General features: G+C 39.0%; 1 protein-coding gene across 1 annotated transcript; it reads left to right on the top strand.

The window, feature by feature from the left end:
• Positions 1-5: 5 nt before the first annotated feature.
• Positions 6-25,381, top strand: LOC102808315 (rac GTPase-activating protein 1-like). The gene is made up of 16 exons (XM_085500996.1): positions 6-174; positions 732-828; positions 2,570-2,711; positions 3,362-3,422; positions 3,608-3,735; positions 4,460-4,607; positions 6,731-6,820; positions 7,092-7,206; positions 9,355-9,506; positions 15,699-15,899; positions 16,816-16,944; positions 17,255-17,366; positions 17,644-17,882; positions 18,700-18,817; positions 19,247-19,391; positions 24,577-25,381. The coding sequence occupies exons 2-16, from the start codon at positions 744-746 to the stop codon at positions 24,644-24,646; spliced, it is 1,935 nt and encodes a 644-aa protein (XP_085357122.1). The 5' UTR covers positions 6-174; positions 732-743; the 3' UTR covers positions 24,647-25,381.
• Positions 25,382-26,046: the final 665 nt, after the last annotated feature.

Genomic DNA, 26,046 nt, shown 5'->3' with positions numbered 1-26,046 from the left:
TAAAATTGACCCTTCTCTGTACCACGTGGGGGTAAATCGGATGATATGATTGGCCAGAATCATATTTTTTGAAACTGCGCGGAATTCGAACGACAGCCCCTTTTGTGATTCTGTGGTTCTGTTTTGCCAATGTTTTCTGGCTTTTAATTTTATTTTACACAGACTTTTACACAGGTAAGACAACTTGATACACTCACAGCCACGTTGATTGGTTTCTCAAAGTGTTAATTTCGTGTATAAGATAAGTAATACTAGTTTATCTTAATCTCGTCGCCGAAGAATCAACTCTGACATTTTGGCGATCACAACACATGCATCTCATTTTTTCTCTCACATTTCGTGTCTGTTATCCCAGAGATCGATTTGAGCATTTGCTATCTCATGAACACATACTAGTAGTTTACGATAATTATACGTGTAGTCGAAGTCGATTACACCGTTATTATTTATGGAACTTGGTAGTTTATTTAAAGTTTGGCGGAGAATATGGCTGGCGCTGATTGAACCCTGCTTGACTTCCATTTTATCCCGTCAATTTAATCGAGATAAACTCTTCACTTGAAATTAAACATATCGCAATCTCATGACAATACAAACTCAGCGAGTAGTTTTAGGAAGACACTTTACTAAAAATGGAGATTGTCACTCTGCAATTTAAAATTATGAAACTAACTAATGCTTTTCCTGTACCATACTATAAGAAAAGACAATATAATGTGTTTTATTTGTAGACTGTTCCAATCATGAGCAACTCGTATGGTAGACTAACGTCTGCCTTAGATAATATTATACGATTTACATCAATACCCGTCAAAGGCTGTGAAACAGGTGAGTGAACAGTCTAATTCAATTTAAACATACTTTCATTTTATTCATAATACTGTGCATCTAATCTGATCAAATTTAGTGTCAGTGAATTTACCGTATTTATCCGGGTATAAGCCCAGGGTCCTGAACATGGAAAATTGCCAAAAAGAAGGGGTGGGTGTTTGCTAGGAGATCCCCAGCAAAAAAACGCGAAAGTTGACAAAACACAGATCGAACTGCGGCAGGGAATAGAACGGCAAATGAAAACATGCAACGGAGATAAATGAACAATATGCAACACTAGAAGTCGAACAAAAATAATGTATTGCTTATAATGTGACAGATAAACCAGAAATAATAAAAATCGACAGTGAGAAATCATTTGAATTAGGATTTTCCCGCCGACAAATGTGCCCAATATGCGTGAACTCAAAATGAATTAAAATGTCAGGGGTTAAACTGCGTAAAATAATTTCCGGTCTCGACAAATTACGAATCAACCGTCATACAAGATCAATAATAATTTGCTAATTTACACAGTATAAATTCATAGCTGTTTGAAAAAAACTTCTCAGATCTTTATTCGTGCGTTTATTGCCATCTTCGTCAAACTCTCAAATGTCCAAGTCGCCATCACTGTAGCCGTCAAAATCCCTACAACTTATTCATGAAGTTCGTCGATATCGTCCCACACAATTTGGACTTGGCACTTTTAATCCACGGATTTCGCAGTCTGTCAGCTTGGCACTTTTCTTTCATGTCTAATCATAATAAAGAGACAAGAAAAATGGGGTCGCTCTGATGGCACACGATGCTTTTATTTACAGTCTAGCACTCATCTTTGACCTTTATGCATCTGCTTTACTGATTGGCTAAGAATGACATCACTACTAGTATTTCATCATAAAGGTCAAATCGTGACATTGCTTTCTTATCAGACTCGACGCTTATTAATCACGGTGAAAGTTATCATTCAGCAAGTTCCGGCGGTTGGAATGTCTCATTATATGAACATCGCGGTAGACTTGAAATAGACAGTTTTTTTTTTATCCAACGACAGAAGAATAGTTTTCATGACAGAAATGCAATAGCGGTGATAAAAGATGGTAAAAAAGTTGGCAGTCTTCGGCGTGACATTGCAAAATTGCTGGCCCCAGTTATGGATTCGCAAGCTGCTACAAAATATTTATAAAGCCAAAATAACGTGATTTCAACCATTCTCCCAGGTACGGGTTGCTACAATATTGCAACATTGGTTTCATTGTTGACGATGCTAAAGCCGAACGAGTGCGACACTTGCTTAGCGGCTCTCCTTATACGATTTGCTTGAATCGTTTCCAAGGAAGCACAAACCAAACGGCATATTTCAAAAACAGAATTACCGTTCCTGCTTTAATATTTATTTTTATAGGCTTGCTGACTGTTATGATTCTGAAAAAAATCAGCGGTGAACGCGCTGCCCTGAAGGCAGAAAGCTGTCACAGCTATTTTGCGTTTACCCCTTGTTTTACGCAATTAACAATTTTTATAAGTATCACGACAGACTTCAACGAATAGAAAAGTTTTTTTTGTTTTGTGTAGAAAAAGACCCCCTGGGCGTGTGCCCGGATATGACCTTCTTTAATGTGTCAAAAGTGGTGGGTGGGCGTTTGTTCAGGCATGGGCTCTTACCCGGATAAGTACGGTATTTTAATCAAGCACAGCTATACTGTACTAATTCTTTACAATAGTATAATTACATTTATCTAATTTGAAATTACAGAATTTTTGAAATTTGTGAAGTTTGAAGACGATTGTAGACAGAGATGGCTGGCAGCGGAAATGAAAGTTGTGGAGCTGCAACAAAAAATAAGCAAATTACAGGCTGAACGAGATACATATGAAGTCACTTTGAAACATGCAAGGTAAAATATGTTTATTGCAGATACTGGTAAGAAAGTTCAATCATACTCTGGATTTTACTTTCACTCAGTAGATGATTTTCTGGTCATTGCAAGAGTGTGCGAGAGTCAAGAGTCAAACATGCAGGCTGCTGCAAAAATCGAATGATTGGATTTTGAATTTGTGTCAAAATGCAGAGCTTATATAGGGGATTATAGCAAGGTTACACTTGCTTCATCAAAATTGACCTTTTTATTCCTTGTTTCTTGAGTTTTTATAAGGCGATTTTTTTGAGGAGGGCGAGAAAAAAATAAAAATATTTTTATTTCATTTTATTTTCGGTTCCTGTTCATTCGGCGGGTACGCGAAACAATGAATGAAGGTCTGGCCTTATCAAGTGTGGAAACCCCCCCCCCCCCCCAATACTTGTGTGTTTGTCAATTCCCACGTGATATTTGACACTGCTACATGTATCACATTTGTTTATCCACAAACTGGTAAATTTAAAACCTAGTGAAAATCAAATTTGGTAAAATTAAATATTGAATAGTTCTTCTGTTACGGTACACTAATACATGCATGCACTTACTTATTCACACAACTGGCAGTTCTGGGTTCTGTGAATGCGTTATCACACTAATTCAAGTTTTTAAATATTATTTTATCTCTGTAGGAATCAATTAGATGTTGAAATGAAAAAAAGACAAAAGAGTGAAGTGAACAAAGATGCTTTGGTGAGAAACTCTATATTACGGGAATAATATCAGTATTCACTTGGTTGTCTCCACTTACATTTCCATATTGTTAGTCTGTCACTAAATGACTTATTCTTTCAATTTTAAATGGTCAATTCCACAGAAGTAAATGTTGCTCAGTTTTGTACATAGTGTTCTAAAATTCATTTCTACTGTTTTAACAGGATCGTCAGTTAGCTTTAGTCAGAGAATTACTTGGTGATGGTAACAGAATGAGTCTTCTTAACGATGAAGAGAGGCAGAGTCTGGCATTTCTTAGTGCAACCAATCTTAATACACATACGCCAAAAAGGTGAGACTTTGATGACTATGATTATAAGTCCAGGGTTTTCCCCAGACCATTATAATGTTGAAGGCTGCAGCTCCACCTTCGGCGCTATAACATGTCATTGTCATAGATCATGAAATCTATTTACGAAGAACCGACCTCATTGCAACATGTCAGGGGTTTCAATGAAAAAATGCATGTATTCATTGTGAATAAACATCTATGAATTCTTTGATCTATGAATACAATTGTTGGCTGTGGTTACGCTATCAATTTAAAAACCCTGTCATAACGTATTTGCTCCGTCTTGAGCTTATCTCTGAAGCTATACACTACCGGTACATTTGTTTCATTAGAAGCACATCTTCAATTGAAACAAACAAACCAAGTTTTGCATTTTTGGATTTTTACTGTGGTCGCAAGAAAGAATGTAACTGCAATTTTGCAGTATGGGATACTGTTTTTCTAATGATATAGCTATAATTGCTTACAATGTGGCAACACTTTGTGTAATATGATTGATTGATTTATTTCACCTGAAAATTATGTATACAATAATTGAGATATTGAGGTAGCTATTTTGTGAGCAAAACAGCGTCTCATTCTGCAATATTGCCGTTACATTCTTTCTTGGCAGTCACAGTACAATATGACCTAGGTTTAGCCATAGATTCCGTACACCTCTCTCTTATGTGAGTGAATGCAACATGATGACCTATCCAAATTAAATTTCTTTCTTTTTTTTAAGGCTTTCTACAGTTGATGAATCAGCAGATTTGCTGTCAGCTTCTGATGTCAGTTATGATCACACAGAGGAAGACCTTGATGATACAGACGTTTCATTTCTTAGAGATGGCAGACCATGGCATAGATCATCCCCACCAAAAACTAAGAAGGTATGTTTTCACTTAAAACTTTGCTGACTCTATTGTCAGGTGACACTCATGACTGCCTAATTAGTATAGTATGGTACATGTATATATTACAGGGATCTCGCCAGCCCAACGCGAGTGCCGGTCAGTCATGAATATTAATGAGCTATATGAATATTAATTAACAATGAATATTAATGAGTTCGGTCGCAGTCGCAAATATTTTTGGAATTAAGACATGTTTCACAATGCCAATGCTGCAGACTAAAAAACAGAAACAAATAAATTATTGTTGCAATATTATAGTCTATTGTAAAAAGTTGAATAAAACGCATTTGAAACGTTTCAGCCAGGAATATTTTCACGATCTTATTTACCCCAAATACATTCTCTTTCAAAAAATCGACCACGTAATTATTTGGAGTATTGTTGTAATTTATTATTTGTACAATCAATTTCTAAAACGTATATATTTACAGTAATTAACGAACAAATAAAACTTTCGAACTTTCAAAGTTACGACGTGACAACTTACTTCGCGATGTTTTACACCGATTATACCAATAATTTCTCTTACTCAGTCATGATGCCAAGCAAAAAATGTTACTTCGTTTTTCTTTTGATAAGAAATAAAAGTAAAATTTGACTTAGTTTTATCGGGAATGGATATTTTTGATCATTTGATCGCTTCGGTAAAAAATACAGCCCGCCATGATGTTTGTGACGTATTGGTTGATCGGCATGTGTCCTTTGACCCGATGGGTCAATAATTCCATTAACCAATCAGAATGCCGCATGGTAATGCTGATAGAATCCGAAGTTTTTCGAATGGTAGCGATCAGAAAAATTACATTGCGGAAGTAAAGCAATGTCGTAGCACGATGTGTTGACATTGATTTCAGTTGAAAACTGCACGATGGTCATCAAAAGAGGTGATTAGCATTTTTTAAAAGGTAAAATAGGTCTTGAAAGAAGAGTATTTACATGAATCGCGATGATAACAGTTCAAATGTATTTTACCAAATCACATAATAAACACGTTGAATTTTTTCTTGAGTAGCGTAAACTGTCAGATCGTGAACTCCGCTTTGACCCACAGGCGCTTTGACCATGTTATATCGGGGTGAAATTGATTTTGAAAGAATTTTAGCTTTCAATCTAAAGAATGTGTCTATTGCAGAAAGTATTTACTTACAAAGTGGTGCTAATTTCACAAAATTGACTAGCCGCTACGTATCGTGCGACTAGGTCTATTGTTTACAAATTATAATCCACGACTGGCAGGATGCGTGTCGGTCGGTACATAATTATAATAACAATCGGACAATAGTCCTGGTCGAAAGAATTTCTGTGGTGGTCGCTAATTTTGAGTGCCGGTGGGGCTGACCACCGCCGACCATCGTGGCGAGATCCCTGATATTGTAGAACTTCACATTGGCAAAGTAGAACTACAACTAACATGGTTTAATTGTCATGGAATGACATGTGTGTCTATGCTATAATGTTCTTTTTATAATTCTTACTCCTGGCTGCGACACACATTTTAAACATTATTGTTCAAGCAAATAATGAACAAAGGCATATAGAGACTCTTAAGCAATTTACAAAGTCTGTCAAACAATATAAAACTTTGCATACACACATTTCATTAAAACAAAAATATGACAGGGAAAAACAAAATTCATGATGTGGTTTTTAATTGTTAGCGTACTGTGTTCAACATGTATTGACAGTCAAACATGTGTGGAAAGTCTCATTCATACAAGGTACATGCATCACTTTGACATTTTACAGAAGTATCTATGACTGGCAAAGTTGGGACTAGAAATGTATTTTTAGTTTTGTTTTTCAATGTGATTGCAAAATTTAGAATGACTGCAAAGAAATCATAACTGGAGTTGATAGATAATCAGGCCATATCTAGCTGCATGCAGGGCTACAAAACATCAAATTTAATGTACAAAAAATATGACAAAATACATTTACTACATGTACTTTCCCATTTTTGTTTTCATTGTAATAAATGTTACCAGTTTGTTTTCAGTTTGGCTCATATATTCACTGTTGTTACATTTACTTCTTGATTCTGTGACTATGGTTTATCGCTATTATATTTATTTATTTCTTTACTTATTTATATTGAACAGCGTCCTAGTGCCCCTCCCATAGAATATGATGATCAACAACTGAAAAACAAAAAGGTCAAAAGAACGTCCAAGGTTACAACCACAGAAGCTGTAAGTATACTTGTTGTTTCACAGATTGCAAACTATTTTTAGGAAAGCAGTCCCACCACTGTATTTTATATGTGCCTGTTTCTCTGCTGTTGTACCTGAATGTACCAGAATTGATTGTACTGTGTTAGCTTGGTAAGATATTTGCAATACAAACTCAGAGTGAAACCTAATATACTCTCTGCTGGATGCTACCTATTGTAGGGGAAAAAAGATGCTTTATCTCATACTAGAATAGCATGGTAATTGCTTTGGTTTTTTTCACATATAATAGGATACATCAATAGTGACCCGAACTACAGTCAGTGTACCACATTCTGGCCCTATTACTGCTACTACACATATTGAGACTGTGCGTAGCCCACCAAGACAAAGATTATTGTCACGTGGTAAGTTGAATTAAGGTTTACAATACCTCTAACTTATTTGTTTGTTAGCATTTTATAGGTGCTTGTGACCCCCTCGGCTTGTGCAAATAACCCACAATAACAATATTATTTCATTCAACACTGGAAATTACAACCACCACTTTACTTTCATTGGACTGAACAATTCTCAAACATTCACTGTATGATTCACGGTTAGATTGCTGGAAGTTCAAAACCAGTCAGTTGTTTATTTGTGGTCATGTAATTAAGTAAATTGTGGCTAAAAAAGCTTTCCTTGCCCAGTAAATTTAATATCAGTTTTTCTCTCAGTAGCCATTGGGCTGGTACGTGACTGTTTGGTAAAATAAATAATGGTAAAAGCTTACCCATGAATGAAGTATCCAGAATTTATCAATATATAAATTGTACATCTACTTGATACAAAGATATAGACTTGTAAAAAAAAATCTATGGTCACCAGCCTAATTTTCTAAAAAATGAGTGGTATATTTTAATGAATTGTGGTCATTTTGTCAGTATTAGCACAGGGAGTTGGACAAACTTGGGTATTTTAATAAATTATTATATAATAAAATGTTATATAACTTCCCCCCCCCCCCCGGTCTTTTACTCCCCTTGTTTTATACCACTCTTTCCTTTATCACAACTTTGTTACACGCTAATGTTATATGCACATGTTAATGCGCGATGTAGACACACCCTATTATAGTAAAATATCCCAAGGGTTGAAACGCGCCAGGACTGTGGCATAAGCACAACCGTAAAGCCGGTGGGCATTTAATTTATTCATGAGATGCATTAATAAACAAGAAATGCTGCTCGCAAAATTTAAATCCGGCGAGTGTAATCTCCGACGCGACGCAACTTCAATGAACCAGTGACTCTTCTGTAAAATGGTTTCTACTTCAAATGTCGTTCGCGTTGCTCTTCGAGATCTTTCTAATGAAAATAATCAAAATAGCTGCAGCACAATTCATGGGGAAATTGTTTACTTTCTGATCATGTGACACAACAATATAGGAGTCATGCTTTGCGATAGAGGTCAAAGATCGCAACATCCGGTTTCCGGCTTTACGGTTGTGCTCCTGCCATGTCGCTCGATCACAATGAGTTTTAATTTGACAAATATTCAAGTGCAAATGCAATTATGTCACTTTCTAATGCCATCCATGTCATTACAGATGCCATATTTGTAAAGAAAACGAACTTTGAAAGGTTCGAATGCGTGATTTTATGCCACAGTCCTGGCGCGTTTCAACCCTTGGGATATTTTACTATAATAGGGTGTGTCTACATCACGCGTTAAAATTTGCATACAACATTAGCGCGTAACAAAGTTGTGATGAAGGAAAGAGTGGTATAAACAAAGATCAGTGATTACTTAAAATCGATACCAGGAAGAGGGTTAAAAGAAAAGTTATATAACATTTTATTATTTAATAATTTATTAAAATACACAAGTTTGTCCAACTCCCTGTGGTATTAGTACAGTTTTATCATAGTTTTTTTTGGTGAAAGGTCTGTGATATAGAGTTGTACTTAGGATTCTGTATTCTCAATATAAAAAAGGTTCTTTTATGCACAAAAGAATGCTGTTTCATGATAACAGGGAATTATAGCTCCATAATTGAACATAATATCGTAATCCTTCGATCAATTAGACCATGAAAAAATAATTATTTTTGGGAGTGGCCGATTTATAAGAAGAAAAACTGAACTTATTTTTTTGGGTGGTCGAATTATAGGGGTATAAATTCTAGTAACTGAACTGCAGGATTGAGAACGAAAAAGAAACTACCCCCGGTATATCAACAAACCTTGTCCATTTGATTTATGAATAATCTTCTACCGTAAGCTGTACTCCTTAACAAATACCAGTTACCTAAGCTATGGCATTCTGGTTATAAAAACAAATCAGTTCAATCCTGAAGTGTAGGCTATATGAATGTTTTCTGTACCATTAACTTCATGTGGGCAAATTTTCTTCCATTTCTGCAATCCCATACTTTAAAATATCTGTTCACTCTAACTTTTTCATCATTGTCACTGTCATCTATCATAAAAAAACTCATTTGCTTGTATACTCTTTCATTCTAACAATCACACACCCAATGTCTTGTGTGTAAGACTCATTTTATTCTGATCTAGACTCGATAGACAGTGATGATTATGCTTGGTCAGAATGCAGGCCAGTGTCTACAACAGACCTGCGGAACACTCCAGGTACCCCGATCGGTAGAGGAAGACGTGCACACTCATTTTGCTCAAAGACTATCATAAAACCAGAGTCATGCAATCCGGTAAGTTTGTGATGCTATTATTGAAAAATTAAATTTTCTAAATTTTCTTTATACAAGTCAATTCACTACGTTCAATTACCCACCATAGACTCCGGTCAGTCAAAATGACTATTTTGAACTGTAGGCATTAATCAGCGATTCTGCCGGTGACGGAGAGATAGAATCTAGGTCAGGGGAAGCCCCATGACCTCAAGATTCTTTTACCCCTTACATCACGAACCCACGTGACCGAGGCCACATGGCAACGCCATAGGTAGCCGTCCATCACTCTTCAATTCTCTCCGCCTCGTCGGGGAATGTTTCTGAGCGGCTCTGCCTGGCTTTGTTGCTTTTTCCTGTCCGGGTTTCTAGCGTGGGTCGTCGCCGCAGCCGCGGCATCCAACATTCTAGCTGGTAGGATAAGTTTTTCTTGTTTTTTTACCCTCGTGTCGTTTTCCCCTTTGTGTGTTATGCTTTTCCACAACAAAGAAATTAAACCCGGCGCCACTACGTAGTCACATGTTGATTTTATGGCGGCACCTTTTACAACTGTAATTCTTTTCCCTCATGCATGTCGTCTTTTATTTTTAATGTATTTAGAAATGGACAGATGCACTGGCGACGCCAGAGGCTCACCGCCGGTATTGTCTCCTCATAGGTATCAGTGAGTTGTGCGTTGGCATGAATGATAAGTCCTCATGCTCGGTTACCGGTTCTCATACCGGGATACCAAGCAAAGGGCCCAATAGTGGGGGTTCCGATTTTTTTCGGTCTTCCCCCCGCTGATCGGAGGGCATTTACACAGTCTGTTTTTTCAGGCAGTGGGTTTCCCAACTTTACCCTGGAGGTCTTTCCTCCTATGGGGCCCGCGCTGGGTCCCATTGTGAACCCATCCTCACACGGCGCCGGTTTTGCTGCTGAAATGAGGGCATTGGTCGAAGGACTGTCAGGGCAAATTGCGTCCTTGGCAGGCAGAGTAGATCACCTGCAGGCGGAGCGAGCTGTCTCCACTGCGGCCTCTCAGCCGGCAAGTAGGAAGAAACACAGAAAGCATCGTTCGCATTCTAAACACGTCTCTTCCAGGGAATCCCCCGTTCCCAGCCGTGGGACCCCCCCCCCTCTGCTGATTCGGGGGGGAGGGGGGCTGAGGCTCAGGCTAGTGGCAGCAGGTCTCCTCGGGAACCTCAGACACACAACACCAACGGGGACGCTGGTAGCCAGGACTCCGTTTTCGGGACAGGGCGTTCGGGTCAGGACATACTTTGTACACGCTCTCGCCCACATATTTAGGCTGAGGGGTGGCAGTTCACTCGCGTCGGATACAGTGGGTACCTCGGGCGGTCCCTCAGAGTCCACATTGTGTAATGACTCGGTGAGCCACGCCGTTGGGGTGATGCGGAATATTATCAGTCCAGGTGACGCTATGTATATTCCCCCACCCTCAATCCTAAAGCCACCGCTTACGGTCGCTTTTACGCTGATGGGATCACAGGCGCCGGGATCCAGATCGACCCCATCCACACGTCTCCTCTGGTCCAGCCGAGCGCTGAGCGTGGGGGACGGCGCGCAGATGGTGTTGAGGGGCGGTTGTTGGTCAGCCGCGGAGGAAGTAACGCCGAAAGCCCCAGGCTGGGGTAATCTTTTGCATAACTCCTTTCGCTGGACTAAACGCTACCCCATTGGGGCAATCTCGGATTCGGACCCCAATTCGTGGGACGAAACTAGAAGTCCTTGACCGGACCCCAAGGCTCCTTCCCCGGACCCCCGTACCACTAACTTCTGTTTTGCCAGCCGGGTGAAGGTGGATGGCCGCGTTCCATGGACATTCTCATCGACCCATTCTGAGACTATCCAGCATGCCCTGAGAGCGGAGTTGCGACCCATCAATTTCCTTGAATTTGTGGGCGCCACACTGGAGCGCATTCTTGTGCACGCCCAGTACTCTGAGACCTCGGATGCAGAACGCACTCGCCTCCTAGAGCAGGCGACACAGTTAATGGTAGGCCACCGTACGGCTATGTGCGATATCCTCCAGTGTCATATGACTCTCTTGGCCGGGGCTACTACTGTGCAGCGAGACGCGGTTTTAGACGCGTGTGTTTTCGCCGGTGAACTGAGTCAGGAGGTATGCCACCGCCTCAGTTACGCAGACTGGAGATCCTCCACCCTCCTTGATGGGGAGATAGCGGGTTCAGTCGCAGAGCTTCCGGGGTGTAACAAACCAAATGGTCCAAGTCAAATCCGCTAGCCAGTTGGCCGCTGCCAAGGGTAAACGGAGGGCGCCCCAAGCACAGAAAGCACAACGCCCTAGGATTAGCTCCGCTAAACAGAGTCAGCCAGGAGGCAAGCGCTCGTACCCATCCGCGGGAGGGAAGGGTAGCGGCGCACCCCCAGGAAAGAGAGGACCAGGTGGTGGCTCCTCCTCGGGTGGTCATCATCCCCGGCAGCGGGGTAAGCATGTTTGACGCTTACCTCTGTGAGGGGGGTTGGGGGGGGGCTGCGTTCGAGAGATCAGGCTGCAGCTTAGTAACCCCTGGCTAGCCTCTTTAGACTTATGCGACGCTTACCTGCACATACTGATGCACCCAGCGAGTTGCCCTCTCCTTCGATTCGCTCATCTGGGCCAAGTATTCGAATTTCGGGTGCTCCCCTTCAGGTTATCCACGGCGCCCTACGTATTCACCAGAGTGATGAATCAGGTAGTGCTTCTGCTCCACCAAATGTCGGTACACATCAATCCGTACCTAGACGACTGGTTGATACACAACCCAGACAAGGGGTTATTAGCCAGACATGTAAGGCTTACACAGGATTTACTTCACCAATTGGGCTTTTTAGTAAATCACAAAAGTTCCATCCCGACCTGACGCAACAGTTGGTGTTTCTGGGAATGGAGTTCGACACCGAAGTAGGCCTGGTTTGCCCATCTCAAGCGCGTTGCCTAGCGCTAAGCAACCTAGCAGAACGCCTAGTCAGCGTACCTTCAGTGTCTCTCCGAGAACTAATGCAGCTCATCGGAATGATGACCTCCGTTCGAAGGGTAGTTCCCCAGGCCGCACTACGCAGCCGCCCGGTCCAACGCTTCTTATTGGAATACCGAGCTCACCTACGGGAACTAAACAGACGGGTATTGATCCCGGACCAAGTAAAGGAAACCCTGTCCTGGGGGTCGTCACTGACCAACCTCAGACAGGGGGCCCCCTTGGACCCACTCGTCACAACCATGACTCTGGTAACAGACGACTCCCTCCAAGGTTGGGGAGCGCATCTATTGGACAAACAAGCCCAAGGAATATGGTCCCCGCAATGGGTTCGGGACCACCATATCAACTGGCTCGAGCTGAAAGCAGTGCACCTAGCACTTTCTCAGTTTCGACCCGAAGTTCAAGACCACAGAGTCCTGCTCCGCACAGACAACACAGCGGTGGTCTCCTACATCAACAAGGAGGGGGGGACGTGTTCCCCATTGTTGTCGGTCCTAGCAGAGCAAATTCTCCTCTGGTGCCTGGAATACAATGTGGAGCTAACCGCACACCACCTTCCAAGGGTGAGAAACGATCTGTCAGACGCCCTTTCGAGGCGCCTCCGTCTCCAGAACACGGAGTGGCAGATCCCCCAGTGGGTAGCCTCCAGACTGTTTCGGCTGTGGGACGGCCCAAAGATAGACCTGTTTGCCGCACCCCGGAACGCCAAGCGTAACACTCCTGCCGACACCATCCCCTGGTCCCCACATGGATGTGTACGCCTTTCCTCCCTTCCCGCTAATTCACCGGGTACTGGAGAAACTTCGACAAGAGCCCACCTGCATATTAACTCTGGTGGCGCCCAATTGGCAGACCAAGGCCTGTTTTCTGCTCCTGCTGGAAATGATAGTCGAAACACCGGTAGTACTACCGGACATTCCAGACTTGCTGTCCCTTCCGGACGGCACACTACCAACAAGCCCAGCAGTGTACCACTTACACGCATGGAGGCTCTCAGTAGACTCGCGCAGACGAAAGGTCTATCTAAGCGGGCTGCCAACGTCCTGGCCAGGGCGAACAGGGATTCCACCAACGCTGCCTACGACTCGAAGTGGCGGGCATACACCGGTTGGTGTAGTGGAAGGGAGATTGATCCATGCCATCCCTCTATCGGCCAGGTAGCAGACTTCTTTGTCCACTTGTTTGACGAAGTGGGTCTGTCCTACGCAGCGATCGTTGGCTACAGGTCAGCTTTGTCCCCTGCCATAGAAAACTCTTTGGGGTCAAGTTTAGCCGATTGTCCCATTATTAGGAGACTGTTTACTGCTTTCCATAATCAGAGGCCCAGGGCCTGTTCAAGGGAACCGCCCGATTGGGACCTGTCGGTTGTTTTACCAGCCCTAAGCAGACCTCCCTTTGAGCCCCTCTTTTCAGCACCACTCAAGTTTTTGACGTGGAAAACAGTCTTCCTACTGGCCCTCGCTTCAGGTAGGCGCCGGTCAGAACTAGGCGCCCTGTCCTTTGTGGACGGTTGTGCCGTCTTTATGGTCGATCAAGTTGTACTAAAGACACGTATCGTGTTTCTCGCCAAGAACCAAATCCCAGGGCACGATCCTCAACTGATCGTCATCCCCCGGCTGTCAAATATTGTCGGTCCGGAGGATCAGGAGGAATTGCTTCTCTGCCCGGTCCGAGCGCTGAGTTGCTACGAGAACCGTACCAGGTTTTCCAGACAGGGAACCAAACACATGTTTTTGTGTTACGGCCCTGTCAAACAAGATAAGCCGGCTTCCCCGACTTTCATCTCCAGGTGGATTACTGCGACTGTACTGGAGGTCTATAACACACTATCCTTCTCAACACAGACCTTGCAGAGACACCAAGTACGAGCACATGAGGTCCGTGCGATTGCTAACTCTCTAGCGCTAGCGTCAGGCGCCCCCCTCGAACACATTTTGAGGGCAGGCTTCTGGAGAACGCAGAACGTCTTCATCAACTACTACCTAGGAGACACCCAATCTATTGAGCAGGGTCTCTTCAGGTTAGGCCCCGTCATAACGAGTCAGGCTTTATTTGCTGACCCAGCCCGTACGACTGCTGGGGCCCCTGCAAATAGGCGATAAGTCAGTCTCGGCATTCTTGCGGGCAGATTGTCTGTATCACTAGCACTCCCTGGAAGCTCCCAGGTTTCGCTTCTTTCGACCTACGCCCTCATGCGAACTGTTTCGGTCCTACTTCAAGCTTATCACCCCCGAATTCGGCTTGGGTCTAGCTTTCTCGGGCGCACCGAACCCTGTCACCACAGCAGCATTGGTTTCTTGCTTCAGGGACAGCACAGGCACGGTAAGACACCACCCTTCTTGGGTCTTAACTTAGTTTTTTTTTTTTTTTTTTTTGAGTTTGTTTTCATCCCGGACTGGGAAGAGACTTTCATCATTCCTTTTTTTTCTGTTTGCTCGGAAAACCCGCCACCTATCGGTGTCTGACTCTGCTTACAGTTCAAAATAGTCATTTTGACTGACCGGAGTCTATGGTGGGTAATTGAACGTAGTGAATTTAGGCGAGGGTTCTCCGAACCCGCCTATTCACATAGTTCATACCCACCATAGACTCCGGGTCCCCCCAACCTCCCCACTCTTTCCGTCGCGTTGGTCAAAGTCCTCGAGGCGGAGAGAAAGGAACCAGAGTGATGGACGGCTACCTATGGCGTTGCCATGTGGCCTTGGTCACGTGGGTTCGTGACGTAAGGGGTAAAAGAATCTTGAGGTCATGGGCTTCCCCTGACATAGATTCTATCTCTCCGTCACCGGCAGAATCACTGATTAATGCCTACAGTTCACAATAGTCATTTTGACTGACCGGAGTCTATGGTGGGTATGAACTATGTGAATAGGCGGGTTCGGAAAACCCTCACCTAAATTGACTAGATGGCTGATTTTGTAAAATTAATACATATGCAATCAACATGCTGTCATGTATAGAGAGAGTAAATAATTTACTGAAAGGAAACCATTTTAATTGAGTAATTTCTTCAATATGGGCTCAGCATCTTTGAATATTTCTATTGTGCCGTTAATTGCCTCATTAATTGCTGGATGGTTTCATGTGCCTCATTCCAAAACACAGACAGCATGCATTTATAACATGTGTTATCTGTGTTTTAAAATCACGTGCACAAAACTAATCAGCAAAGAAGCATGTGGAGGTCATGTATGTGGTTTTCATTTCTCATATTCTGTTCTCTTCTCAGTGCCAAAAAAGAATAGGATTTGGAAAAATTGCTTTAAAATGCACTGATTGCCGAGCTGTTTGTCATCCTGATTGTAAAGAACTTGTTCCATTGCCATGTGTACCAACGATGAAAACACCTGGTACAGGTCCAAAGAAACATGGTCCCATGTCATTAGAGCAATATACACCGAATACAAGTCCTATGGTACCTGCTTTAGTGGTAAGACGACTGGTTCATTCTAATAAAGCTTTCTAGTAATTCCTTTATTTGGGTCTCCAGATACAATAACATGTGTGTGTAGTTGTACTTTACATATCCCTGCTGCTGTACAAGATCCTTTTATATTTTATTTATAACCCTCCCCATAAAAACTCTTTGAATAAAAATCATTTGTTTTTGCGCAGTAACTAAGTGAATATTAAATGTAACTGTTCATATATGTAAACATACTCATCTCCAGATTTATAGTGCCAGTCATTGTTTCACTACTCTAATTTTAAATTGTACTTTCTGATGTACTGTATTTGCCTTATTACAAGCACATCACCAATCAATGTAAAGTATGGTATTTTTTTTTTTGCCTTTGATGTACCATGGAGTATGTGACATACTAGTATGTTGTTAGTATTTACTACATATTGGATTCAGATGTGTTTTGCAAATACCAGAAAATGGCGGTTTGTTTGTGGAGTTATCAGCGTCAAGTCCACAGAATCGTATGCATCAGTGTTTCGACTGATGATTAGAATGCACCCTTCATAGTTAACACATGTATCTAACAGCATAAGCGAGCGATGTTTTTATCAGATTTTAGTGTGGTGATTCGTTAGCAATAAATACCTTTTTCCGATGTTTTTCTGTTCCTTTCCTTCTACCTTCTGTCACCATGTTCAAGCAAAATGTCAAAACTGAATATTTCATACTTCTCTTGGTTAATTGTTGAATGTGTTCTGAAGTTGCATTGTATGGCAAGATTTTAGTTTGTTGAGATAACAAATTTATCTTGTTCTGACACATACATGTAACTAGTGAATACTGTGATTTTAGTTCATAGCTCATTATATCACACATGGTAAATTCTTTCAAATAATTTAACAGATAATACAACTTGTTTAATTATTTTTTAACCAAATAGATTCACTGCTGTACCGAAGTGGAATCGAGAGGTCTGTCTGAGCAAGGCATTTACAGAGTTTCAGGGGCTGGAGGTCAAGTTAAAGAACTGAAAGAAAAGATGCTTAAAGGAAAGGGAAATCCAAATCTGGTGAGTTTAAAAATGAGTTGGTTCTGTAGCAGTACTGTACACTGGCTGCAACCATTATGTTACTATTTATCTGGCATGCAAACCGTGATAGGTGTGTCTATGCTTAAAATAAGTTGTATTTTAATGATCCAGTATATGATACATGCAACTGTTAGTTTACATGTGCTTCTATTGAAGATCTAATTATAGTAAATACTTAATAGAACCTTAGTTCATATAGTTTGCCACCTGGGTCTGGGTTTGTGTTACTGAATGTCGTAAATACTGAAGTTTTTGTAATCTCACAAACTTTTTTTGTTTTTGTCCACAGTATCGTGTAAATGACATCCATGTTGTTTGTGGCGTTCTAAAAGATTTCCTGCGCAGTCTTTCAGAGCCTATAGTAACTTACAAATTACACGCTGATTTTGTGAAAGCTGGGCGTAAGTATCAAGACTACTTTACATATATTGCACTAGTACGTTAGTTTGGATATGTATTGAGGGCACATCTTGTATGTCTGCCCTCAGATTATTCCTGGTAGAGCAGCACATGTCCTTATAAAAAAATTATGAAGATGCACGTCTCTATAATTTTGACTTGAGGACCTTTAGACTCCTGTACTCCATTAGTTTACATTCATCCAGCAATGATAATAGACCTTCATGGAATATTCATGCAAGTGATTCTGAATGTATCTATGTCAATTCTAATTTATAGAATACTGTGATGATAGTGATGCTCAAACAGCCATCTATCAAGCTGTGAGTGAGCTGCCGCAATCAAACAGAGACACACTGGCTTATATTATACTTCATCTGCAAAGAGTTTCAGAGAGCAAAGTATGCAAAATGCCTGCCACTAACTTGGCCAAGGTGTTTGGGCCCACCCTTATAGGACATGATAATCCTGAGCCTACACCGATGCAAATGTTGGAAGACGCCAAGAAACAAGCAAAGGTAAGTACTAAATTGAGTTCATTAACTTTATGTTTCTTGCCTATGCAGTGGAGTTATATTCATGGTTAAGAAACTGTAAGAACTATTACAAGCATCTCCCTGTAATAACCCAAGTGCGCCCTTTTGGTAACTGAAGGTTGTATCCTTCCCAGATGGTTGAACTTGAAGAAGACTGTCATACATTTTACACTGGTTTCTATAGGAAAAACTGATTACACATTTCAAAATTGTGTTCAGTGACATGGGATGGAGTCGTATTATTGATATTAATCATAGTATTGTTAAAACATTTCAATTAATTGATATATAATTCATCAAGTTTTCAGGGTGACGATTGGAAATTTACTCCCATAATGCATTGCATATATGCGCAGGAACATGCTTTTTGTTCTATTCACTGTACTTGTTGTATATAATGAAAAGTGTCTAAAACAAATAGCAACTGGCATGAAAAAAGTGCTTTGGGTCACTTGTGTGACTTTTGTATGTTGAAAAAAGATGTCAACATATTTTGCTTCAGAAACTGTATGACAACCCTTCAGTGGTTTTAAATATTGTTTTAATTTCTGTAAGTGAAATAACTGCAGTGTAAGATCATTCTGAATGTAAGAAAAGATACAATTCAACAGTGTTACAATGTGTCAAAACTTATACTTATAATAGTAATCGAAAAACAATATTTATATAAAAAAACAAACACTTTTTTTCAGTGTGAATTGAGGGAATACTTTCAAGTTTTGCCAGAGTTCTTCAGATATTTATTTCCAACTGTAACTCTCATCCAATGAATACTGAAATATGTATTTTTTGTGTTTAGGTTATGGAACATTTATTAGCAATGCCACAGGACTTTTGGAATGCATTTATTGATGTCGACACAGAGAATGGTATAATCTACAATCATAATACACACTGTACTCCAGAATCCAAACCAAGTAAGTCAAAACAATTTTTTTTTCAAAATCTACTAGCCCAGGTTTGCATTCACCTACATATTACTGAAATTTTTCAGAGCCAATGTCAACCTCTGTTATAAAACATTTTTTTTTTTACCAAAATCTGGATCATAATTGTAGCAATGATTTAATCTCACTGATCTATATGGACGGACAGGCAACTGTTTGACTACCCGATAGTCCATCAATAGCAAATATTTTAATAGTTATAAATGGTAAACATTAATATAATCAAAACAAAGTTGTTGCTGTGCCTGACATTGCTTTTTCCCATGTGTGCTATATCTATTAATTTTGGGACCATTTTGTCACTGGATAGTAAATGTATAGAATAATAGTACTGAATGTAATGTCATGCATGGAGCCGACAAACATTGCTCAATCGTTGTTTGTACTTTTTTTTTTCAGCACCAAGCAGTATGTTGGGTCCACTGACTACCCCAGGTAATGGGATGACCCCATATCGCACAGCGTCTGCCAGTTCTGTTGCATCAACAGCAGGTTCAGTCAGCAAGAAAATATCAGTCTTTTCAAAGACTCCGATGACACCAAGGTATGTTGTTTAAATTTTTGTACACTGGGAGATTATTAAATTATAATCTATATTCAATAATAAAGAGGGCAACCGTAATCAAATATATTTGAAGTACTGTAAAATGGCTAATTTAATCACATGTCACATGTCATAAAGCGCACAAAAACACAAAAAACTATTTTTTTCATGTCAGATATCAGCATAGTAAATCCTTCATTGAAATCCTGTTTTGTCACACACGCCTAAATCGTAATGGCCTTGTGTGACTGAGCTTTGCTGCTGGCCTCAAAGAGAACTATTTTAACTAAGTTTTATTCTTAAATAATGTTTTATACAAATGTGATGTTCTTGTCTACTATCAAAAACATTAAAAAGTAGTCTTATTTTTGTTGGTTTGTTCGTTTATTTATTTTTTCTGATAGTGATAGCACTTTGTTGTATAAATTAGTATTATTTTTTTCATATGGGCGTAATACCTGACATTTAAACATTCTGCATTTAGTTTTCAGAGATAATCGGTAGCAGAAATTTCCTTCTTAATTTATGTAGTTGTTGCTCGTATTAGGCATTTTACAGTATACAATGTAGGTTGTAATGAATGCAATAAGATTCTGTATTGTTTTGTATAGATTCATGGAGTTATGATTTATACATATGGAGATTATTTCTGAGATATAAACCTAGATTTTTCAAAATGTTTTCACTCACCAATATCAACTAATTTTTTTCATATTCTTTTTAAAGTTTTGATGAAGATCTGTAGCCAATAGAATATTACATCTATCTTGTGCAAAAATAATTCAGATTATTGTTAAATTTTAATCTAACATCCAACAAAGAACTGTTTGAAACAGTGCCCTCTATAGTTTGGAGTAATAAGTACATGTAATAGTATACAGTGTTCTCCCCACAAAAATGTCTCAGAGTGGTGGCTAATTTGCATATAATTTACATAATCATTAGCATATGTCTGGAGATAAAGAAAACAATAAGGACAGGCCTGCATGGATGAAATTGTGTCTTTATTTTTTAACAAATTTATGTACAAGATTAAATAAATCAGCTCCTGTGTGCTTTCTATGTAATGTTGATTTTTCTGATTTTCATGGAAGCCCAGTGGTCTGCAGTTTTTGAGAACGCTGTGATTTTGTTTGCTTTCCACTTCTAATGACAAGGCCATCTCTGAGTGTGTATGTTTATCGATAGCATATTTCGTAATATTTATACATGGCATAGAATTCCATACCAAAGAACTATTTCCGGGTGATTTTAAGTTGAATTTTCCACATATGTGACACAGCGTTCCTAAAAGATAAGAAATAGACGAATCAATACTTGTATTTAAAAAATATCGTCACGATCAACACCAAAATAAACAAATTGTCGCAATTTTAAAAAGACACTAAACTTTATTAAAATCAAAAAAATTGCCACGATAAAATTTACCCGACTATTTCAAAACAGAATACTAGAATTTTGATAAATCGTAGACAACAATTTTTGAACTTTTTTAAAAAATGTTTCGACGATTGGCAAAAAATGAAGCCATACAAAAGTTTACTAAACTAGGTCAAATTACGCTTCCAAGTAAAACGCTACAAATAAATACTTTTTTAGCTCCGCTGTCGACTTTGTCGAGCAGAGCTTATCATATGAGTGATTGTCCGTCGTCGTCGTCCGTGTCAATGTTTTACTTTTTCGACTTCTTCTTGAAAACTACAAGCCTGAATGCTTTGATACTTGGTGTATATGTACCTTGGGTAGACCTCTCTCAGATTTGTTCATTTCGTGATGATATCTTCAATTCTCTAATTTTGGTGAATATTTTTGTCATTTTTAGTAAAAAGTGATATTTTCGACTTCTTGTTGAAAACCGCAAGTGTAATTGCTTTGATATTACATATATAGGTACTACATGTGGACCTCTCTCAGATTTGTTCATTTTGTAATGATATCTTTAATTCTCTAATTTTGGTGAATATTTTTGTCATTTTTGGTAAAAAGTGATATTTTCGACTTCTTGTTGAAAACCGCAAGTCTAATTGCTTTTATATTTACATATATAGGTACTACATGTCGACCTCTCTCAGATTTGTTCATTTTGTAATGATATCTTCAATTCTCTAATTTTGGTGAATATTTTTGTAATTTTTGGTAAAAAGTGATATTTTCGACCTCTTGTTGAAAACCGCAAGTCCAATTGCTTTGATATTACATATATAGGTACTACATGTGGACCTCTCTCAGATTTGTTCATTTTGTAATGATATCTTTAATTCTCTAATTTTGGTGAATATTTTTGTAATTTTTGGTAAAAAGTGATATTTTCGACTTCTTGTTGAAAACCGCAAGTCCAATTGCTTTGATATTACATATATAGGTACTACATGTGGACCTCTCTCAGATTTGTTCATTTTGTAATGATATCTTTAATTCTCTAATTTCGGTGAATATTTTTGTAATTTTTGGTAAAAAGTGATATTTTCGACTTCTTGTTGAAAACCGCAAGTCCAATTGCTTTGATATTACATATATAGGTACTACATGTGGACCTCTCTCAGATTTGTTCATTTCATGATGATATCTTTAATTCTCTAATTTTGGTGAATATTTTTGTAATTTTTGGTAAAAAGTGATATTTTCGACTTCTTGTTGAAAACCGCAAGTCCAATTGCTTTGATATATTATACATATAGGTACTACATGTGGACCTCTCTCAGATTTGTTCATTTTCTAATGATATCTTCTGTTCTTTAATTGCCATGTGCATTGCTAACAGCGGAGCTATCTCAGCCGACAGGCTGCTTGTTTACCTTTGCCATTGGATGTTTCTCTTAGCCACGTATATTTTGTTGTCTTTTGTGCTTCAAATCAAGACTTTCTTTTCTTTGCACCTTTCGTCATTTTGGACACGTTTAGTACCATAACCTACATGGGTACTGATGACCGTGTTGCTTGGTGGGTTTATCGCTTGGAACCAGAGGCCCAGCAGGGCGTTCTACGCGGAACCACAACGTAATATTTCTGCGGCTTGGCAGCGTTGCTGCTTCAAGCCGAATATGCTACTGAGAAAATGCTCGCGATTACCCCCATTAAATAGGCCGAAAGTGTTTGTCGAAGTACGAAGCTGTATTAGTCCATTGTCATTGCGTAATCACTGACATGTTTCCATTCACACCTGATTTGCTTCACAGTACCGGATGCTGACTAACAGATTCGCATGTGTTCGCATATTTACAAGCTAAAACAAAGAGTAACAGGAAATGCTACAGTGTAATGGGCAATCTCTTAGAGTAGCGGGCAATCCCTCAGAGTAGCGGCATAAATAATAGAGTAGCAGCCCCGCTATGCTAAAACGCTTTGTGGAGAACACTGGTATAGTTTTTTTTGTTTTGTTTGCACTTCTTATAAGTGATTACCAATTTTTGTTTTTATTTATATCACTAAATTCATAGCCTTTTCTGACGTGAAGAACTATTATTATTATTTGTCAAATGTAAATTGTGCTTAACTTTTGTCAATGTTTGCCAGAATTGGTGTTTGTGGAGTATATTACCATAGTAACAAGTACAGTGGTTATGAGAAGTTTGTTTTCGCACTGTGATGTAATATGTTTACAATTAGCCAACCAGCATGCGAATGTCTGATAACTAATATTGTTCACTGATCAACATCAACTCGCGATCTGCTGCGACAACATTGCCTATAAGGTGCTTTATTGAAAGGAACACATATTTTATCTTCAGCTGTGAGCTACTGTACCAGTTCTTTCCAACCAGTCACTGCACATATGTATGTGCGCAAAAAAATAAAAAAAAGTGAGACAGCCTTTAGTAAACTTAAGAAAACATAAACTGCAAAAAAGCGAATTATATTCAGCGATAAAGCAATTCATTTACTCAGAAATCCTTAGCTAAATGAAAAATCAGTGGGAAAGTGCCCTCTATCGTCAATTATTGGAAAATCTGTGATTAAAGACGTCCATTAGCATACATCATAAAATTTAAATCTTATTATAAAGTCTTGTTAGACCATTGCACTGTCTGTGCAAGTAATCTCTAGACAATTTCAATTAAGTTGACGTCAACAGACATTACACTAATTATAGCCAGCGTTTTGTTGTCATTCCACGCCAGAGGTGAGGATTGATTCTCCTCTGGCGGTAATTGAGAGTGTCTGCTGACGTCAACCTAAGAGAAATTATTGTGGGATTAAGTATTGATCACTTTTGTAGTGAAGCAGTGGAGTGTTGAAAGTAGAGTAATTGCTGAGATAACACCAAATACAGATTGTTTAACCATTTTTTGCGTTGCTAAATAATAATTCTGCAAATAAACACAATTTTTCACAACATTTTCACCATAAACCATAGTTACCAGAATATTTGAACCTGAAAGATCGGGGAAAACCTGATGGGAAAACCTTTTGGTAACTTGCACAATTGTATGGAATTTTTTCATTGTATCATATGTGTCGTGTGATGCGTTTTCAATCTGAATGTGGAGATGTGCATGTTATATATGTGACAGTGTGCCATATTTTCTATATTAGAGGAACATCTCCCAAGTTCTTTTTGCATTGGGCCAGCAAATAAGTTGGTTTCCAACCATGCTGGTTCCGACTGGTAGTCCTGGGGAAATTGATTTTGATAAAGAAAAATGTTAGACCATGTCTAATTATTTTCATTAGTTTTAAGATTATAATAAGAATTAAAGAAAAGTATAGCAACTTGATAATGCCTTGTTTCTATCTTGGTTTCATTTTAAATGTACTCATTCTGCAAACGTCGGTGTCCTTGAATTGGAAATCCCAGCCAAAATAGGGGGTCCTACACTGGCACCTTCAAGTCTCCAATAATTCAACTCATGAGCTGACATTCTGCTCTAAGAATTCGGATTCAGTGTGATGTGTATATACTTTGTTCACTGCATTCTTTTTCTTTCTCTGACTACAGGCACTGCAGTACTACTGAAAAATCTAACAAGAAGCGTGGCAACTTCTTTTCTTCACCTTCACTTAAATAATTTCTCAGCATGGGTGGGATAGCGAACACTTATACATGCACACATATAATATATAAATGCTATTTTTTCAAAAAGGATTATCTGTAGTTACTTGTGTGTCAAAATGTTTGGTCACTTTTATTAGCTGGTACATGTATATGAATTTAACAGTGTTGTGTTAATTGTTTTTAATATTCTAGGTTTGGTAGCACAAAAAGTAAGAACAGTGCCCGACCACGTCATTTCTTCTCATCACCCAAGCTTATATAAAGAACCGCTACTACCTACTGAATGAAGGCATTCCTGAATAATATTAACATATATGCATGTAAAGAAAACCCTCCCTTGGCTGTCTGATGTACTAATCTTCTCACTTATACCCAACACTGTCATTGTGCATGGAATGTCTGACAGACATAATTTCTTATAAAACAACACTGCCATTGTGAGGACAGATATATTGTACATCACGACAATTTTGTTTTTAACTTTGTGTGCGACTCCAAGAAAAGTCTGTTCTTTATCCATGTATATAAAGTAGTACCGTAAAATCTGTATTAGAAGCCGCATCCATAATAGAAGTCGCACCCATTCTTTTTGAATAATTGAGAACCAAAAAATCATCATTTCTCATATGTGTAGATGCTCTAATAGAAGCCGCATCCCCTCTATTGCATTGTACCATTTTGATAGAAGCCGCGGTTTCTAATACAGATTTTACAGTACTCGTTGTCCCAAACTGTACAGACGAAGCTTGTCATTTTCTTCAAGCATGTATGCATGTCAGACAGAGCAAAGTGTGGCACCATTCAAAGACTTCAGATAATGCATGCTGCATAACAATTATTTTTTATATATAAAGGTGAAATATGTAGAAATAAAACTTGTTAATTCATTCAATGGATTGCATTTCCATCACTCGTGTAATAGAAGTTGCATGTTTGCTACTCATTACTTGCATCACTGTAAGGGACTGAATAATTAAAATGTAAACAGCAAATTTAATCTCCGAACGTTATTATTTATTTGAGAGTTGATACACATGGTAGTTATTGCCAAATGTATAGCACTTGTATTCTGTATTGTATGAACAAATTCTAAAGATTACAATGTTGCTATGATTGTTTTGATTTTACTGGTATAACATGTTAGAGTAGTAGCTATAAAGGCAACAAGTTTGACATGAACAATAACATTCATTGTGTCATATGTAAATTCCAAATATTTTGGAACCCCCCCCCCCCCCCTATACACAATTTTTTTTTATGATGATGCTTATAACGACTTATAACGACTTCAATGATGCTTATAATGACTTCAATATTTGATTTATAGACACAAACATGTAAATGTGTAGGAAATATCAATTTGTATTCATCGCTTCATTGTCCAAGATACATAATCATATTTGATTTATAGACACAAACATGTAAATGTGCAGGAAATATCAATTTGTACTCATCGCTTGATTGTCCAAGATACATTTCTGGTTATATTCTTTCATAGCATTATTTAATCATTAACACATAAAATATTCAAATCTATAAACAGAACATTTTTTACTTTGCCCAATACTTTATCAATTTCAGTTCTTCTGGCAATGAAATTCTTCTAGTTATCAAATATCTGTCATTGCTTTTAGCATTAATCATCATTCCTGTACGGCACAT

Source organism: Saccoglossus kowalevskii, chromosome 7 (assembly GCF_978046115.1).
Source record: "Saccoglossus kowalevskii chromosome 7, keSacKowa6.1, whole genome shotgun sequence".
Lineage (NCBI taxonomy): Eukaryota > Metazoa > Hemichordata > Enteropneusta > Harrimaniidae > Saccoglossus > Saccoglossus kowalevskii.
The sequence above is the reverse complement of the archived record's forward strand: the minus strand, read 5'-3'. Positions and strand labels throughout refer to the sequence as shown.